Source organism: Podarcis melisellensis (assembly GCF_964234715.1).
Source record: "Podarcis melisellensis genome assembly, chromosome: 12".
NCBI classification, from domain to species: Eukaryota; Metazoa; Chordata; class Lepidosauria; order Squamata; family Lacertidae; genus Podarcis; species Podarcis melisellensis.
Window position 1 is genome coordinate 47,038,237 of NC_138544.1, and position 20,258 is coordinate 47,058,494.

Below are 20,258 nucleotides of genomic sequence, written 5' to 3' on the forward strand. Positions count from 1 at the left end.
AGCAATAGAATGTGTAAGAAAAAAAGTAAGACTCAATGCTCTTTTGACGAACATTTCAAACAATCAAATATAACGGGCATCTGGGTCCCGTCTCCATTTATGGAATTGACGGCGGTTTTGATTTTTTGGGCGCAGGCGTGCTGCGCTGGCGACTTCACGGGTTGAGGCTTTGCTCAGATTACGCGACGTGGGCCAATAGGGGAGAGAGAACCGAAGAGGCGGGGTAGACGGAGGAGGGGTCTCTCTCTTCAGGAGCCCCGCCCCTCCTCCGTCAAAAGCAGCCGTTTCTTCTGCTCCTTCCCGTCCCCCTCCCGCTTATGGACTGTCCCACAAGTCTCCGAAGGACCGCCTCCATTCTTTCTCCCCCCTCTCTTCCCGAGGGAATGGCTCGCTCCGGGCTAGGCGGGTCCCTCCTCCTGCTCCTCCCCCCGCCTCAGAAAACCCGGAAGCGGAGGGAGGCGGGCGATTGTTGTTGTCACTCAGCAACTGTGAGGCGGGAGCGGCGGGGCTGAGCGCGCGCGCGCCTGCCTGTGTGTGTGAGAGATGCGAGGAGCTGCGGCGGCTGCTGCTGGTGGTGCCTCCCGCGCCCTGCCTCCTCTGCGCCCGCCCTCCGCCGCCGCCGCCACCGCCCAGAGAGCATGAGCGGCGCAGGGGCCCAGCCGCCGCCGCCGCCGAGCCCCTCCGGGCCCGGCGGGGATTCCCAGCCCTCGGACCCCGCGGAGCCTCCGGCTGCTGCTGCCGCCTCTCCTCCTGAGCCGCCGCCGATGCTGAGCGTCGACTTGCCCGCTCTGGTGTCGCAGTTCGCGCGGAGCTTCGCGCTCATCTTCCCCGTCTACGTGCTGGGCTACCTGGGGCTGAGCTTCAGCTGGGTCCTGGTCGCCCTGCTGTGCGTCTTCTGGGTGCGGAGGCACCGGAGCGGCAAGAGCTCCCGCCTGGGCCGGGCGCTCGCCTTCCTGCAGGACGAGGAGCGCGCCGTCAGGCTGACGGTCTCCACGGGAGACCTCCCCGCGTGGGTGAGTTGCGAGGGCGGCGGGGGGCAGCAGCCACACCTTCCTTAGAGCCAGCCCCCGAGGGCGCCCCCTTCCGCCCGGGCACGGCAGCTGCCCCTACAGGGTGACCCGGGGTGGGGAGACTCTTGGGCGCTTCCCTTCCCGCCTTCTGGGCCAGGTGCCGGGGCTCCAGCTCCCTCCCATGGCTGTTGCATCTGCACCCAGTTCCCACCTGGCTGGAGCAGCCCATAATCTTGTGGGCGTGTGTAGTGGTCTTCTTCACGGCTGCCTTGGAGGCTTGGGTAGTCTACCCCTCCTTCTGTGGGTTTAGCCCCCAGGTCCAGCTAACCCGCAGTCAGCCCGTTGCCTCTGGCTTGGCACCGGAGATCCTGCCACCACTACCAGCCCGCTTCTGTCCTGCCAAGGAAGGCAACTTGCTGGGGTTGTGGTCCTAAACCATACTCCAGAAGTAAACCCAGTGGTTGTGCTTGGGCTGCTTCACACCTTGCGTCAAAAAATGGACCTCTGTGTTTCCTAGTCTGGAATCTCTCTCAAACAGCATTCAGTTGTCTGGAAACATATAACCAGCTTGGGAGCCTTGACCAGTAATCGTGGGTCTTAATCCAGGAATGTGTGTCTACTTGCTGCCCCGCCCCACCCCCCATTCCGTGTTTTTCTGGGAGGGTTGGTACCTTTCCTAACTCCCGGAGAAACAAATAACATAACTTGGCTTTTTTTGAGAAAGTCCTGGAGGGTATTTCTCTGATCCCCACAGTTAGCTTCATTGCAAATAAATAAGTATTCTTGCACTGACAGTCACACCCTAAGCAGCATTCCTGCTTGATCCACCTCCTCTCCCTGTGCTGCATAGGATCTGACATTTCCATCTGAATCCTCAAGGCTTGCATTTATGGACTTTGGCCTGGTATGTGCACACATACCTTACAGAGTACCTGTTTACCTGAAGGTTTGTAGAAAGAAGAGTAAGCAGCGTGTATTATTATTCAGTGCACCACGCATGTTGTTCTTTTTCAGCTGTTAACTTGCACGCTTTCAGGCTGATCACATTCTTAAGAATTTAGACAAGTTTGCTTCCCTTAATAACTGAAGATAGCAAAGAGCCTTGTGAGAAGTTAATGACTAACATGTTTATTATGGCCTAAACTTTCATGGACTACAATCCACTTCATCAGATGTATAAAGTGAAATTCTGAGTTGCAGGAACATCTTTCCATAGTTGGAGATGGGGAATTGTAAACAGTGAGGTCACCCCAACCATGTACCTGCAAAGCAGGTTAGCACTTTGTGCATCTGGGGAAGCAGACTGCAGTTCACAAAAGCTGATGCCATTAAAAGCTGATGCCATTAAAACTGACATCTATTAACATACCACAAGGCTTTTTGTTGTTTTTGCCACATGAGGCTAACATGGCTATTCCCTCTGGAAATTTAATTAAATAGTTTCTTGTGTTCCCAAGAAGAGCCCTGCTTTTAAACGCTTCATCTCCGTTAGTATCTGCACGAATTATGGCACAGTAATTTGTGGGTGTGTCTTCCATATGTTCACTAGGAATTGTGCAAGCCAGTCTTCAAGACTCTTCTACCATTTTATTAAAAAATAAAATAATCCCTATTTTTATGGATTGGATATGTATTACTAATACACTTTCAGTATGGCAGGCACTTATTTCTGCCCTAACTGCACAAGAAGCTTATAGAGTGTGATTTATCAAGGTGAGCTGAGGAGTTGCCGGTCTGAGGACTGGTTGGGAGAAATATTTTCGAGGGCAAAGTACAGGCTTCTGACAGCTGCTTTATATTTTAGGGGGGCTTGCTCACTTTGGTAAGGGAAATGAGAACTTGGACTGAAAATCTTTGTTTGGTAAGCAGAAGGGGAATGGGATCTGTCTATGGTTTGGGGCAGGGCTCATTGTACAATTAGGCTGAGTGAGGCAGCAGATGCTGGGGAGGCAGGGAGTGGTTGCAAGGTATTGGAGAACAGTTCTGCCCTGCACCCAGTAAGCTAGCCTTTAGATGCGGTGAAAGATGCAGTTTTGTTGCTAGTGTTGAAGAAAAATTCAATTACCACCAGTCCATCTTGTCTTTTGCCTCAGGCATTCCCTTTTTCAGGGAGCATGTTCATGCCGTTACATGTTATATATACGTATATACATATACATACATACAATATGTACAAGGAGAAGAATATTTGCTAGTGCAGATACTTGATTGGGATTTCTGGTGATTACAGTGGATCTCTGTGTTGAGAACTATTCTTGGGTAACTAGAAAATCCAGGCTAGGTAGTGTGTTCTGCAAGGGAGATTTATTTTCCAAAATGGCAGGGGTCCCAGATCTTGTCCTTAACAGTTGGTAAATCTTTTGTTTTCTTCAGCCATTCTCAGTGTTATTTGTAACTTCTTAATAAAGCTTGAATTTGTAATACAAGTCGCGTTGCTAAGAACAACATTAACTGTCAGTATTGGACTGTCTGTTGCCATTCTGAAATTCTGCTCCATTATGAAGGTAAATCCTTAACTAGGAACTTGCAGATTCCCTAATCATTTTTATGGTTTATCTTTCTTCAAGGTACTGAGGGGCTGTAAGTCTGTCGTCTGTAAGATTTCAGTGGTCTGTGAAGCAGGTGCAAAAAGAGATTCCCGAATGCAACAACATAAATTGTATATAAAATGTTGTGTGTATGTGTTTATATGCATTTCTCTGGGGAGAGAGTCCATAGTTTTTATCAGATTCTCAAAGAGGTCCATGAACCCCAAAAGGTTAAGAACCACTGATGCAGAAACTTTTAAAAAGATTTAGCTGCAGATTGATGAAACCTTCCCCCCTGTTAGGGTGTGGTCGTAACCCCAATCATTGCCTGGCTGGGCTTAGTGGAGCAGTCAGGCTACCTGCTATGCATGCCAACCTGGGTAGAAAGTGTGTAGTGGAGGCAGATTGTTGTACCAGCCTGTAGGAGTCAGGCCTGCTTGGGATCACATGGCTCTGCTCCTTCCTGCCCTGGAATACCCTGTTTTGGAGCTTTCTGCTGGTGGTGCTTCCATCTACCCATCAGGTGGAATGGGGAGTTCTGCATCAGCAGAACTGTCATCGCTGTCATCACTCTTCAGATGGAGGCTGGCATGGCTTGGGCAGAGGGATTCCTCTGTCCTATCCACCACCATACCATAGTCTGCAGCAAAGGGGTTTTTTCATTATTCTGTAAATTTCACTGTTGAAGGATTTTGTTTAAGCTCAGAATTGTAAAATGTTATAGGTAGGCCTAAGTTGAACTTCAGGCCTTGTTGTTAGGAACGTTTTTGCTCTACTAAATAGGGATCCATGTTTTGGTGATGCTGAAATATGGCTCAAAAGGATTCAAATATTTAGGGGGGGCAACCTGGCTAAGAAATCAAGGCTCATAGTCATGCCCCTTGTTTTGCCATGGTGCAATGCGCCAGATTCGTGGCCTGCTTTTGTTAGCAGATCTGTGTTTCCGAGATGACTGAACGAAAGCTTCCTGTTGGCTCACACAGGAATGAAACAACGGCAGTAGAATGTGGTAAATCTGGGAGTGGCAGTGGTTGTCTTGGCAATGGAGATGTTTCGTTGTTCACAGATACTTCAGGTTTTTCATGAGTATTTCTGTGTAGATGATGCTCAGAATACATGTATAGTATTTCCAAATCTGGATTGTTGCTTGTTTTTATGAAATTTGTAGAAACTTTAGAAGGGTCATAGAACGTGGCACCTTAGAGAAGCAGATTTACAGTGTGATCCTTTACATGTCTACTTGCAAGAAAGGTACATGAAGTTCAACCCAACTTATTCTCAAGTGTGTATAGATTACTGAGCCTTAAATTGAAGACCCCAGCTAGGTGGTTTAATTTGGATTTGGAGAGTTCATCTCTGTTGGTGGCCATGAACCAAGTGTCCCATCCCTTTGCTTAAACCAACATTCCTGAAAGCTGCTAAAATATCACTGAGCCCCTTGGAGAAATGACTATATAATGCTACAAACTGAGTAATATTCAGAGATATGCAGGTAGGAGGAAATTTTAAATTTAGGTTGGCAAAGAACAGCTGTTAAATAGATGCTGACCAAGGTGCAGGTTGATCTGAAGAGAACCAAAATTTAAGCCTGTCATGTATGTCCTTGTAAAGGGTTTAAAAGTTTAAAAGGGTTTAAAATAAATAATAATGGAATTTAGCCCATGCTTTTCAGATACAAAGGTAGCACACAGTTAAAATTTTGCAGTCCTGCTGTAGTGGAAGTTGGTGTACACCTTTGTTTCATATGAAGATGTGTTGACATGAGAAGGATCCATGTTAGGACATGGTCACAGTAACCGTGAATGATGGAATAGGAATTTATTTTAGGATCTGCCAATTTTTGAGACTAGTGTAAATCGAAAAGAGTACAGTGGTGCCTCGCTAGACGAAAAGAATTCTCTTCGTCTAGCGGTTTTTCCGTCTTGCGAAGCAAGCCCATTGACAGCTTAGCGGATTAGCGCTACAGCTGTCAAGCGGCTTCCAGCGATCAGCTGTTAAGCGGCTTATCAGCGGAACAGCTGATAAGCGGCTTAGCGGCTTAAGAAAAGGGCGAAAAAAGCGAAAAAAACCCGCGGGGGGATGCAAGATTTTTTTCGTCTTGCGAAGCAACCCCATAGGGAAATTCGTTTTACGAAGCGCCTCCAAAACGGAAAACCCTTTCGTCTAGCGGGTTTTTCGTCTTGCGAGGCGTTCGTCTTGCGGGGCACCACTGTATACAGTATTTGGGCTAGATTGATACTTTGATGCTGAATGCTTGTAACCAGTATACTTTGTTGCTCTGCAAAACAGCCAGGTATATTAAGCCCTTCCAAAAATGGCCCTAGATATATTGTCAGTGCTAACATTTCTGAGAGACTAAATCATGGATTTTGAAGATTCTAAGTTCTCCTAAGCTTTGCTTTAGGCTGCTTAATGAAGCATGGGCTTCACAAACTACAATGAAACAAGAATACTGCTTGTGCTGCTTTGAATATGAAGAGAAAATCGTCCATTGTAAATATGTTTCCTCCCCTTCTTTCTCAGTGGTTACAAAGTTATGGTTTGTGGTTGGCAACATAATCTTAGGTAGCAGAACTAATGATGAACAATTTTAGAAATTACTTAGTTGAACATTTGGTAAACTATATTTACAAATTGTTTGTCAGCCTACATCTTCAGATTGATCTTTATTCATCCAAGACTGGCCTCAGTGGATAATCAAGACTTCTTTTTTTGCAGTAAAATGTTTGGTCTTCAGCCGTATCATATTTGCATGGAACCCGTCCCATTGAATGACAGGACATCTCAGTAAATAGGCATAGAATTGAACAGTTCGGGTTTAATATCTTGTTCCTAAACCAGTTGCATCCAGGTCTCATTAATTTTGGTGTGTTGGTGGTGCTGTGATCATATATGTGTTATTTAGGAGTAAAAACGTTTTTCAAGGTTGATTGGTGGAGGAATACTGGTCAAAATACAGTAGTAACGTCTTGTCTGTGTAATTTAAACAAATACAAACTTCTCTTGCAGAACTTGTGTGTTTATAAAAACTTCTGGAAGAATCACTTAGAGTGGCATTCTCTTGTAGTGAGTCAGTGCAGTAACTCCCCCCCCCCCCGACTTCTGGTTCAGCTGTAAAATATCTACCAGTAAGTTAGACTTCCTTTCCTAACCATGCTGCTTTAGATGTCAGTTACATTTATTTCAGTGCAACTTATTTGTAACTAAGAGTGTTCTTTCTTTAAAAGTGAGTTTCGTTGAAATTTGTGAGACGTCCCAGTAAATATGCTTGGGTTTGAAGCATTAGAGGTGGTGTTCTAACTCGGTTGAATAAGTGTACAATGAATTTGTTACTAAAAATGAGACTGTAGTTTGTCTTTGGCTGAAAATAACTGTCATATGATGAGCATTACATTGTCATTTGGCTGTCCTTATCGTATAGCAGCATGGCTTAAGCAATATATTTCCGCTAGTTCAAAGGCAAGCTCCTTTGCATGTCAGAGTAATTAGATTATATCCGCCAACATCTGTAGAAAGCATTTTTTAGTTGAATCAGATTCTTAATAATGAAGATATGAACTAGTGCAATGCTTAGCATACCTCTTCCTAATGCTATTTTCATAACCTTTATATTCCATCAGCTAGTTGTCAACATCACTGTCCTTACTCAAGCTTGGCTGTGTTGTGTGATTGTGATACAGCACCAAGTGTTAAATTGAGCCTTGTGTATTTCAGCAGTCCTTTTTTCACCCCAAGCCTCTAATAGTGTAGTTCTAAAAATACGTGGACTTACGCCTTAGCATGTTCCAAATAGCTAAATTCTGCAAGAATTAACAAAGCTGTGGCCCAGTGAGATGGTGTTAGGCTGATGCTGAGAGGAGAGGAATAATACTTGAATATGCTTGAACGTGGATGTTCAGTTACCAGGTATGCGTGCTTGATTTTTCTCAGTAAGACTTTGCCAGTGTGAAGTGCCACATGATACTTTCCCTGTAATTAATAATGGAAACTTTGTCCTGCTGTATGCTCACATGACGAAAGTATGAGAGTAGCTGTGCATATCACGTGGTTCAAACATCCTTCCTGTCATGCTGCACTCCACAGTAGCCACCTCTTCAAATGTTGTTGTAATGCCATTGTTCTATGGCAGAAGTTAATAATCCAGCGCACAAATTTAAGGTTCCATAAATTGTGTGAGGTTTCTTTTGTGTGTGTGAACCTGCTGATAGAGTAGACAGCATGGCTTCGTTTATGGTTTGTTGTGATGTTAACCTCCAGCTGAAATTCATTCATTCAGACTTTAGAAAGAAGCCACGGCTTGTCTGTCAGTTTGTGTCTTCACTAAGCCAACTAATGTAGACGTGCTTGTCCAGTTTCTTGGAGAGCATTATTAACTTGTGGAGCACTTCTAGGCCAGTGTTTCCCAACCGGTGTTCCGCGGCACACTAGTGTGCCGCGAGACGTTGCCTGGTGTGCCGTGGGAGGGAGGCGGGCGAGTCCGGCGGCGAGAGGCGGGGCGGCGGCGGCGAGCACACGCGGGGCGGCGGGCGAGCTCCCTCCCAAATCCCATTGCCGCTCGCTTCAGCCGGCCGCCCCGTGCTCCGCGCTGGTGTTGGCAAGTCTTGCGCACCGGGGGATCTCCCCCCGGGAGCGCAAGGCTTGCGGGCGGCAGCTGGCAGCGCGGAGCACGGGGCGCCCTTCGGAGGGCTCCGCGTGCTTCGGGCAACAGGCTGCCGCCCCAAGCCTCGCGCGCCCAGCGGGAGCTCCTGCCGGGCGCGCAAGGCTTGCAGACACTCACCCGAAGCACGGGGAGCCCTCCGGAGGGCTCCCTGTGCTTTGGGCAACAGGCTGCCGCCCCAAGCCTCGCGCGCCCAGCGGGAGCTCCTGCCGGGCGCGCAAGGCTTGCAGACACTCACCCGAAGCACGGGGAGCCCTCCGGAGGGCTCCCTGTGCTTTGGGCAACAGGCTGCCGCCCCAAGCCTCGCGCGCCTGGCGGGAGCTCCTGCCGGGCGTGCAAGGCTTGCAGACACTCGCCCGAAGCACGGGGCACCCTTCGGAGGGCTCCCCGTGCTTCGGGCAACAGGCTGCCGCCCCAAGCCTTGCGCGCCTGGCGGGAGCTCCTGCCGGGCGCGCAAGGCTTGCAGACACTCGCCCGAAGCACGGGGAGCCCTCTGGAGGGCTCCCTGTGCTTCGGGCAACAGGCTGCCGCCCCAAGCCTTGCGCGCCTGGCGGGAGCTCCTGCCGGGCGCGGAAGGCTTGCAGACACTCGCCCGAAGCACGGGGAGCCCTCTGGAGGGCTCCCTGTGCTTTGGGCAACAGGCTGCCGCCCCAAGCCTTGCGCGCCTGGCAGGAGCTCCTGCCGGGCGCGCAGGGTTGAAGACACTCGCCCGAAGCACGGGGCACCCTCCGGAGGGCTCCGTGTGCTTCGGGCAACAGATGCCACCTCAAGCCTCGCGCGCCTGGCGGGAGCTCCTGCCGGGCGCGCAAGGCTTGCAGACACTCGCCCAAGCACAGGGCACCCTCCGGAGGGCTCCGCGTGCTTCGGGCAACAGGCTGCTGCCCCAAGCCTCGCGCGCCTGGCAGGAGCTCCTGCCGGGCGCGCAAGGCTTGCAAACACTCACCCGAAGCACGGGGAGCCCTCCGGAGGGCTCCCTGTGCTTTGGGCAACAGGCTGCCGCCCCAAGCCTCGCGCGCCTGGCGGGAGCTCCTGCCGGGCGTGCAAGGCTTGCAGACACTCGCCCGAAGCACGGGGCACCCTCCGGAGGGCTCCCTGTGCTTTGGGCAACAGGCTGCCGCCCCAAGCCTCGCGCGCCTGGCGGGAGCTCCTGCCGGGCGTGCAAGGCTTGCAGACACTCGCCCGAAGCACGGGGCACCCTCCGGAGGGCTCCTGTGCTTCGGGCAACAGGCTGCCGCCCCAAGCCTTGCGCGCCTGGCGGGAGCTCCTGCCGGGCGCGCAAGGCTTGCAGACACTCGCCCGAAGCACGGGGAGCCCTCCGGAGGCTTGCGGACAGCTTGCGGACAGCTTGCGGAGCCCTCCGGAGGCTTGCGGACAGCTTCCTGAAGCCTGGAGAGCGAGAGGGGTCGGTGCGCACCGATGCCTCTTGCTCTCCAGGCTTCAGCGAAAGCCTGCATTCGCCCCATAGGACCCACACACATTTCCCCTTTATTTTTGGAGGGGAAAAAGTGCGTCCTATGGGGCGAAAAATACGGTACTTTCTTTGTGTTTATTTGATGCCTATTAAAGAGAGTTACTTTATATATAGTCAATATAGGCACAGAGTTAATTTTTTAAACATTTTCTAATGGTGGTGTGCCTCGAGATTTTTTTCATGAAACAAGTGTGCCTTTGCCCAAAAAAGGTTGGGAAACACTGTTCTAGGCCATGTGTACAGTGCAGGTACCACTTCTATTTGTTGTGGTATTTGGAGGCTTCGTTTGGTTAGTTGTTAAGTGAGCTATATCAGGTCATCTGTTCATTGCCATTGCTTGTGGTATTGAAATTGATTCTCGTTATTTTAGTGGAAAACAGCTTTCATCTCCTGCCTTTACTGCCTTCCAAGGCTTTCTCTCCCATTTAGAAAAGAAAGCATCTTTAAAATGTGCTTAAACTTCTATCACAGGTGCCCCAGCTCCCTTTCCCCCCCAACCAGTCAGTCCTAGCTTCTACAGCATCCCCTACTTTTAAAAATCTTTATCTGCTTGTATTTTGTCTGTTGACTTAGATCCTTGGGAACATGCAAATGGCACCACTTCCTCAATTGTTCTTGAGACTTGGAGTAATGTAGCACTACACATAAAATCTTGCCAAATTGCATTCCTGGTTGCTTCTGAATTGTTTGTCCTGAGATTGCCAAGAGTGGTCTGATTTGTCAGTATTTTGAAGTTTAAAATATGCTATGTTGGCTCACAATACTCCAGATATTTTATTGTATTTATTTGATAAAATTTATATATTGCTTAATTGACCAAAAAACCCTAAGTGGTTTACAAAAGCAGCATAAGATATTCAATAAAAATGCAGCTAAAATTGAACATTAAAACAGTTTGCCATAACATTTTCCAAAATATTCCTAAAGTGAGAAGTTTTAAAACAAATATACATTACATGTTAAAAGTGCATCTTAAAATTGCAGGTCTGGGTAAACTTGCCTAACAATTTTTTAATTAGTCATTGAAAGCAATACAGTGAATGTGTCTGCCTAAAATTAATGGGCAGATAATTCCAGAGAGTAGGTGTTGCCTCACTGGAAGGTTGATTCCTTGCAAATGAATGTAGAATGGGCATCATGTTTCACAATTTGATAAAAATGCAGCACTGGTCTCACTGTCTAATTCTGTACTATTGTACATTTGTTTTTTTTTTTTTAATATAATTTTTATTAAGATTTTCCAAATTAAAAACAAATTAGATCCAATTCATACACTTTCTTCCAAAACCAAAGCTAGGACTTCCCCTTCCCGCCCCCAATTGCGTTCCAAATCTTCCGAATAAGCAATTAAATTCAACAAGTTTTTATCCCATGACTCACTTAACATCAATAACCCAATTTTTCCAAATTCCCATCCCCTAAGATCGATTTTTTCCCTTCCACGAGTTCCCCCTTTCAAAATTTTATAAAAAAAGAAAAAAAGATATAAAGATAAAAAAATAATTTTACAACCTTTGGATTCCAAATTTCCCTCCCCCCTTTCTCTGTTGTGTTCCTTCTATCCCTTCATCCTAATGTCTTCCTGAAGTTCCTACCCACTTAATCCATGTCCCTCTAATAGTTTGCCAGTCATATTTAATTACAAATGTCCAATCTTGGAAGGAGTCTGTCTCAAAAAGGGGCCCATTTTTTCTATCCAGATTTTTATATCCAGGAGTAAAAAACTCCCATTTAATTTCCATAAGCTTGTCAAATCTGGATGTCCCAAATGTTCCCAATTCTGTCCAATTCATGATGTTTCCATATTCTTGTCATTCTCTCTCCTCCTTCTGTTTCCCTGTTTTCCCGCAAAAATGTTCTTTTTCCATGACCTTCTTATTTTCTGCAGAGGCTTGTTATTCAGAAGCAAAACATTATGTCATGTCCCTTTCGTTTTCCAACTAAAGAATCCATTGTTTCCTGTAGTTTGTAGCCCTCTGTAGACAAAACAATGTTCCATTTCTGCAGTTCCCAAGAGATTAAAAGTTACAACTGTTCAGGTTTCCTGAGAAAAACACATGCAATGTCGCTCAGCTCCTCTAGGTGGATCGCAGTAACTATGTTCCCTTCCAGATCGAATCCATTAGTCCAAATAGTTTGTAAATCCTTATTTGAAACAATTTGTATACAATTTAAAACAAATGTAACCGGCAAAGTCCTCAAAGCAAAGTCCCTGCTTTATTCTTCCGTTTTGACAGCCTTTGACAGCTGTCAAAACTCCCGATGCTCTTCCCCAGGTAGTTTCGCGGATCACTCCAGGGATTCCGGGGGGGGGGTTTGTTTTTTTAATACAAATTCCACTTTTCTCCTCCAGCACAGTCTTATAATTTTCCCTCGCGAAGTTGCTAATTCATGAAGATAGAGATACGCTCGATCTTAGTCGTTAAGTCCTTTGTTTTGGCTCTTCTACAATTAAGGGGTAGGCTGACTTCCTTTTTTCCACCTCCCCCGTTCGCTCCAGATTTTAAAAATTTATCCCTCTTTTTTAATCCATAGTCCAATTACTCACGGGTTCTTCTTTTAGGTCCAAATTTTCAATAGAAGAAGTCAGCGCTCTCCGCCGGATGGCATGCGGCTGCGCTCGGCAGGGATAGCAGAGAACTCAAAGCACCACGCTTCTCCCCGGCGCCCGATCCGTAGCCTTTAAAAAGGCTCCTTCACGAGCCGGGAGGGCGCTAACGGTGCCAGCCGAGTCTCCATGTCCACGGCCTCACTCTGGCCGTGGTTTTTGAGGGTCCCCGCATCGCCGGTGCGGTAGGACCCAGCCCCTGCCGAGCAGGCTCCCTCCGGAGCTCGGAGGGAGCCCGCCATTCGGCGATGGCGCCGACCCGGAAGTTCTGTACTATTGTACATTTGAAGCATTTATTTATGCAGTTTCATGAAATTTTGCTTACTGTACCCTTGTTTTCTTGACATCCTGCAGACTTTGTCAGAATTTGGCTGGCACACTTTTGAAATAGAGTACCTGACATGAAATTCAAGCAGCTTTGAATTAATATGCTGTCAATCCAGTTGTTTCTAGGGATTGGCAAAACTGCATGGGAGCTGAATGGCAGATTTTTCTTGACAGATTATATGTTTACATTTGTGTTGCTTATATGAATGTTGCCTTAGGAAAAATGACTGTACTGCTCTTGAAACCAAAATAGATCTAGGTGGTATAGTCAAAGCACCTTTTCATCTCTCTTGCTATTTTTACTTTGTTTGTTTGTTCTGGGTGTTTTCTCAAAACCTTGGTTCTTCAGCCATGTGTCAAGTAGCAGGCATAATCATGGGCCTGCAGAGAGGCCAGGGGATCACATAATTAAACCCAGAGCCCTAAAGGCAGGACCCTCAATGTGATCTGTGCAACAGAACAAGTCCCCAAAAGATTAGCCCACCTTATTCTAAGAGTTTGCTGCAGGCAAGAGTGCAGAAGTGAACAAGATGCCCCATATCAGACATGCCTGCCTGCAGCCGTCAACTTTGATTTTTTTCCATGTTTATTAAGTTTAAATAACAGCAGATTCACATGTATGATGCTTCTCAAAACAACAAAAATAAATCCATTCGTTCCTATGCAGTTCATTAGCAGCCTTAAACTTTGACCGTCTCTTGTCAACCCAGGGGCACTGGTAAAGTTTCAGAGGTGTACAAGAGTCAATACTGTTCAGATTTATGCTGTTGAATATCTGGACCAGGGGTCAGCAACCTAAGGGCCATGGGCCACGGGGGTCATTTAACCAGCCCATGAGCTGCCCCCGAACCGAGCTGCCACTCAGTGAGTCCCCGCGCACTGCGCCAAACCGGCGCAGCACTGTGCAGGGACTCGCTTCCATGGCACCGGAAATTGCATGTGCGTGCGCTCTGGCTCATGGAGGGATCTCTGCTGGAGTGAACCGGCCCAGGCAAGGTAAACCTTGCTGACCCCTGATCTGCACTATAAAACACTAAGGGAATAGCTTTTTGTACAGGAACATTATTCTAGCCCAGTTGAGTCTGTAACCTAGATTTGGTAGTAGCATTTTGGACAGGCAAAATGGAAGGGAGCGTGCGGTTTAGTTGGAAAGCACATCCTTTGGACGCAGAAGCCACCCCAGTTCAATTCCTGGCATTTCCATTTAAAAGGACATCAGGCAGTGGTGATGGAAGAGACCGCTACCTCAGTCCTTGGTGGTCTGCCAGTTCCAGTTGAAAGTGGACAGCACTGGTCTGACTTGGCATGTGGCTAGCTTCATATTTATATATGTTCATATAAATACTGTTATCTCCTCTGACAACGCTGCATAGACAAGTCCAAAATACATGTTCATGAATCATTAGGGACACTTGGTAGTGTATACAAACTTGGCCTCTGGACAGAATGTATTTCAAGTAAATATTGCTGAGGGTGTGCCTCTTTCTAAGTAGTTTCTCAATGTTACAGTACTTGCTATACTACTCTGTTAAAGTGTACTTTCACTTCTTTTATCTCTTGGTTCTCTGTGCAAAGGAATTAGCTTTCCTTGGAGTTTTTGGTGATGCCACTGTGCTCCCTTTATTGCTTAAGTGTAGAGATTAATGGTAGTCCTGCCCACATTTTTATGGCCGTATGATCACGAATAGTTCTATTTTGAAATTATTGCCTATAGACATGTACTCTGCACATCTGGCATGGGAAAGAATGAAAAGTGTTACTACGGGCAGCTTGAATCTTGGTTCAGCATCTAGTCTCTGTGTGTCTGTGGCCATGCACCGCAATATATGTTGTGATTGAGGGAGACTGTTTGGTCGACACCCTTCTGTGTCCCAGATCTGACCTGCAGCTGCACATTGCGCAGGAGGCATTGGGGTGTTCTTAAGACTTGCTGAATTGATAATGCAAAATAATTAAAGTTAATTGTGGTCTCTATAAAACAGCTTTCAAAAATGACTGCCCCTCCCTCCTCTCTTTTGCTTTGCTTGCTTCTGTCATTTATTATATTAATGCTCTTATTTGTATGAATCATGTTAGCACGCAGTCTTGAGTTCAGGGGAAAAAAGTCTCATGAGATGTGGCTTAATGACTAAGCCTTTTTCAAAACTAAGCTCTCCCATCTGCCTAGAAATAAAATATGCACTGCCATTTCTCTGTAAACAGTATGTCTTTGCAGTTGTTTGCCTCTTTAAAAAAATGGTTTAAATAAATCCCAGTCAAGACGGTTGCTGCGTAGCAGTAATGGCATATGTTTTTTAGCATATCCAGCTACATTGTAGGAAACCAAATTTCCCGTTGTTGTTAGTAGGTAAGGTAAAGGACCCCTGGACAGTTAAGTCCAGTCAAAGGCAACTATGGGGTGCAGCGCTCAGCTTGCTTTTCAGGCTGAGAGAGCCAGTGTTTGTCTGCAGACAGCTTTCTGAGTCATGTGGCCAGCATGACTAAACTGCTTCTGGTGCACAGAGGACAGTGATGAGTGCCAGGGTACATGGAAACGCTGTTGACCTTCCCCTGCAGTGGTACCTATTTACCTACTTGCACTGGTGTGCTTTTGAATTGCTGGGTTGGCAGAAGCTGGGACAGAGGAATGGGAGCTCACCCCGTCCATGTAAATAATAAAGAATAAATTATAGAGAGACCAGGATTGATAACAGCATGTTGATGACAAGCATGAACGATTCCAGATTGAGGAAAAACTACATTTTTGTGCTACAAATGGGTTAGAGTGTACACAGCTCTAGTTTGCTCTAGTGTTTACCCCAGAGCAGCTTGTGTATCATTGGAGGCAATACTACAAATGTGGAAATCTGTAGTACAATTGCATAATGTGGATTACATGAGCATAGTTGCCGGACTATAACTGAATATGTATTTATCTGTAGTATTTCTAGCCCACGTTTCTGTTCAAAAAGTAAGTCCTAGCTGGGAAACAAAATATTAGCACCTGAAATGCAGTATTAAAACATATGGTAAAACCCTCATAAAAACGTAGCTTTTATATCAGCACATCTAACAAAATTTTAAAAAGAAGAATTGGTTAAAGAAACTTTACTTTTGTTTAACCCGGCACTCTATGGAATAATAATAATTGTAGTTATGGTGAAGCTCCTTAGAAAGGGAGTTTCAAGAGTTAGGGTGATGTAACTCAATCATAGGGTCACGAAGAGTCGGACACGACTAAACGACTAAACAACAACAAGTCAACCCTAGTCTCTGCTCAAGTAAATGCTGGGGAAGAGTTCATTCAGGAGAAAATGCAGTATAAGTTACACCAGGGGTCAGCAAACATTTTCAGCAGGGGGCCGGTCCACTGTCCCTTAGACCTTGTGGGGGGCCGGTCTATATTTTGGAAAAAAAATAAATGAACGAATTCCTATGCCCCACAAATAACCCAGAGATGCATTTTACATAAAAGGACACATTCTACTCATGTGAAAACACGCTAATTCCCGGACCGTTCATGGGCCGGATTTGGAAGGCGATTGGGCCAGATCCGGCCCCTGGGCCTTAGTTTGCCTACCAATGAGTTAAACCATGAATTGTACCCAGCAGGTAACAGGCAAGCAGTGCAACAAAATTCAGTGCATTTTTGGCAGCCCACTCAGAATAGTAGGTGTACGGCAAGGCTGTTCTAGAACATGCTTATTTAGAAATTGTAAGGCTTGAATCTGAAGCATTTGCATGCTGTAGGGATTTCACATTTGAACATGTAAATTCCACTTCTGGCAATGGCCAAATGATCAATAAGTTTGGGCAACAAAATTTGAAGTGTGTAAGAAGAAACAGCGGGTTACTGAAGGTTGTATCTAAGTGCTAGCCTTGCTCACAGTAGATGCACTGAAGTTAATGGACATGGCTAACTTGGGTTCATTCATTTCATTGGGTCTGCTCCAAGAAGATCTTAGTCGGATTCAACCTAGGATATTTAATCACCTGTTTTACGTTTTGCTTTACTGTGCTCAATATGCAACACAAAATGACCTGATTTGGAAGTGGATTGATTTATGGCTGCAATAACTCGCAATCACACATTTCACATACTGTATACTTCACATGTTTGTGCATCCCCACCCTTAGAACAAAAGCTTCTGTTCACCCCAGAAGCAGCCATTGCTGCCTTCTTGCTTCTGAGAGCTTAGCCTGTCTTTAGCATTTGGTACTGCTGGGACAACAAACAAACAAACAAATCTCTTTTCACTGCCTGCATCTTTATTTAGGGATTTTGTGGGGCAACATTAGATGTGCTATTTAGGCACTTACTGGTGCTTTGCCCCACAGCAGGTTTTACGATGGGGCCATGAATGTATTTGGAATAGCAAGGAGTCCAAATTTTACGCAGGATAAAAAAGCAACTTTTCCTGCCTGCGCCGTGTTTTCCTCAATAGGCTGTTCCAGCTCAGATGTGCCTGATGTTGTGCTAAGCTAAGCAGAGCTCTTCCCAAGAGACTGTCATTCCCCTGGCTTACGTTGTGCACTTTTTGTTGTTGTTAATTTGCTGAGGAAGAAGTATGTTTCTCCCTATGTATCCAGTTTTCATTGCCCAGAGTTAGGCTGTATGGATTGCAGATAACTGTAAAGGGTACATGCCAGACAAGAACGGAAGGACTGCAATACACCATATGTATCAATTAGTGTTTTGTTAAGTGCTTCTCGTTTTGGTTCCTAGAAGGGCTACAGGGCACCGAAGGAGGAAATGTGTTGAACCTCTTGCAGTGTTTACATACAAATTGAGAACTAGCTGCCTGCGGATGGTTGACGGTGTTGTGATATCTAGGATATGTTTGATGCCTAAAATAGAACAGAGGCTTGCATTTCTCATGGTGTTTGAACATGCTGTAAAACTTGTCATAGCTTAAAATAATGATGCATTAGAATTAGAGGTTTGGGGAGGAACTGGCAACTGAAGCACACAGAAGAGTATTCAGAAGAGGAAAGGAAGATAGCTGTTTAAGGAACCAGTGGTACCCACAACACAATTGCTGAAGAGGAATGCTCTTGCCCAGAGCTCAGGTCAGCCTGGAAGAGGATGCTATAAGGCCCTTGTTGCTGCTTAGACCTCCCAGGTGTGGTGGTTTAGGTTCTGGAGTGTTTAGTTGCTGCTGCCTCCTGCTCTGCCTTCCCCCTCCCTAGCCTTCATGGAGGCTCTCTCCTTAGCAGGAAAGGGGGGGAGGAGAGCCCCCTCCTGAAGTGGTGGAAGTCAGGGCAGAAAGGTGAGATGTGCCCTTCTCCAACTCAGGTTCCCCTCTTTCTTTCATTCAGTGTGGTGTAGTGGTTAAGAGCGATAGACTCGTAGTCTGGGGAACCGGGTTCGCATCTCCGCTCCTCCACTTGCAGCTACTGGGTGAGCTTGGGCTAGTCACACTTCTCTGAAGTCTCTCAGCCTCACTCACCTCACAGAGTGTTTGTTGTGGGGGAGGAAGGGAAAGGAGAATGTTAGCCGCTTTGAGACTCCTTCGGGTAGTGATAAAGCGGAATATCAAATCCAAACTACTACTACTCCTCCTCCTCCTCCTCCTCCTCCTCCTCCTCCTCCTCCTCCTCCTCCTCTTCTTCTTCTTCTTCTTCTTCTTCTTCTTCTTCTTCTTCTCTTCCTACGCTAGGGCCTGCTGTTCAGTGTATACATTGCTCAGCTATTATATCAGGCAGCTTCCTGAGTGTGGCCATTTCACTGTTGAACTGATAGGCATTCAACTTCCTGAGCACTCTCTGTTGGAGAGAATAACTTTACAATTATCTTAAAATATGTATGCATCACTTGTTCATAAACCGGTCTCTTTACATTTCCGCTTATTGTTGTAATCTTATGTTTTAACCCGGTGTAAGCTAGTCCATGACTTGTTGCTGAAAGAGTTTTTTTTTTTAAATTGTAAATGAAAAGGTAATCAAAGCCACAAAGCTGAAGGGGTAAAAAGGAGTTGTGTCTGAAAGGGGCTAAATACAGTTGTCTGAAAGGGGCTAAATACAGTAAATGTTTTGCAAATGAGGGTTTTAAGAACAGTAGCTGATTGGTGGTTTAGAGACTTGAATTCCTATAAGTTGAAATAGTTAAAAAAATGTGCTAAAAACAACTACAACACCTTTTTCAGTTTACTAGGTTTGCTTCTGAGTTAAGAGCTACACAAAAAAAGGTTATGTAAAAACAGCAAAGAGCTCTGGCAGTACTTTACTAACCATTGTGGACAAAATTGCTAGAACACTGAGGAAGATCTCAGCTATTATATAAATATTTCAGGTTATTCCATTCACTTCTCAGTTGCTTCCCAGGTAGATCGATTCTAGTGTCCTTTAGTTAGGGTTAAATTCTAGTTTTCATTCAGAGCACAGAAGGTACACTTAATTTTCTGAAGCATAAATGAATAGCCTAAAAAAATTCTGTGGAGACATCACCCTTTTAATACTGTCGCTGTCTGTTTGTTTTAGACTTGATTGCCCCATGTGTTTGAACTCTATATAAATAAAATATTGTGTTCTAGTACTTAGAAGCACCCGGTATACATTATTGATGGTTCTCATGTACTTAAGCTCATTACGTATGACAACTGTTTGGAGCAAATAGCCCTTTTAGTGAAGGTGTTACAGATTTGAGATGAAATAAAAGTCTATGAGCAAGCAAATTTAAAAATCCTTTATTAAAGAAACAATGTCTATGACCAAGCAGATTAGAAATTCTTTTATTAAAGTAACAGTGTCTATCAATCCTCCTTTTTTTTTTACCACAATGAGCCAGCACTAGCAGTAAAAATAAAACCAACTAAGCTTGAAGAGAACGAGGCCAGCAAATTGACGTGGTTTTTTTATTTGCGGACTGTCAGTAGTTTTAAGAAATAGAACAGTGTGGATGTATGCACTTGATCAGCCATAGGCAAACTCCGGCCCTCCAGATGTTTGGGACTATAATTCCCATCATCCCAGCTAACAGGAGCAGTGGTCAGGGATGATGGGAGTTGTAGTCCCAAACATCTGGAGGGCCGGAGTTTGCCTATGCCTGCACTTGATCATTTAACTATGGATCAAAGTTGGTTAGCAAGCCATAGTTATATCTGTGGCTTCTCTACTGTTCTTTTTAACCGTAATTAAGGCCACTGTAGGTAGATTGGTGGAAATTTGCATTCAAAAGGAGGGAGAGATGGTGCATATATACAGCTGCCAAGGTTCTAACTATGGTTATGATGGGGCTTGATAACAAATATCTGTCAAACATTTTGAAATACAGTGGTACCTCTGGTTACGTACTTAATTCGTTCCGGAGGTCCGTTCTTAACCTGAAACTGTTCTTAACCTGAAACACCACTTTAGCTAATGGGGCCTCCCACTGCTGCCGCGCCGCCGGAGCACGATTTCTGTTCTCATCCTGAAGCAAAGTTCTTAACCTGAGGTACTATTTCTGGGTTAGCGGAGTGTGTAACCTGAAGCGTACGTAACCCGAGGTACCACTGTACAGATAATCATTTTGTGCAGGGGTTCCATTCCTGGGCCCTGAGCGCATCAGTGGAGTGTGCGTGAGCCAGCCCTGCTATGCCCCCATTCTGCCCTCTTCTCAGTCGCCCGTCAGTTGGATGCACGCAAAATGGTCCCTGCCTGTAGAATATAGTTCAGTTCAGATGACTTTCCAAACCAT

General features: G+C 45.9%; 1 protein-coding gene across 4 annotated transcripts in view; it reads left to right on the forward strand.

Annotated features, from left to right (window-relative positions):
• The first annotated feature begins 584 nt into the window (after positions 1–584).
• Positions 585–20,258, forward strand: part of ESYT2 (extended synaptotagmin 2) — a 76,973-nt gene continuing 57,299 nt past the window's right edge. For 2 of the 4 annotated variants that reach the window (XM_081931599.1, XM_081931600.1), the window contains exon 1: positions 591–1,013. In XM_081931599.1, the coding sequence (XP_081787725.1) occupies positions 639–1,013 (375 nt within the window). In that variant the 5' untranslated portion in view covers positions 591–638. Of the gene's footprint in view, positions 1,014–20,258 lie in introns of all 4 variants that reach the window. The other 2 variants (XM_081931597.1, XM_081931598.1) reach the window with 2 other exon arrangements.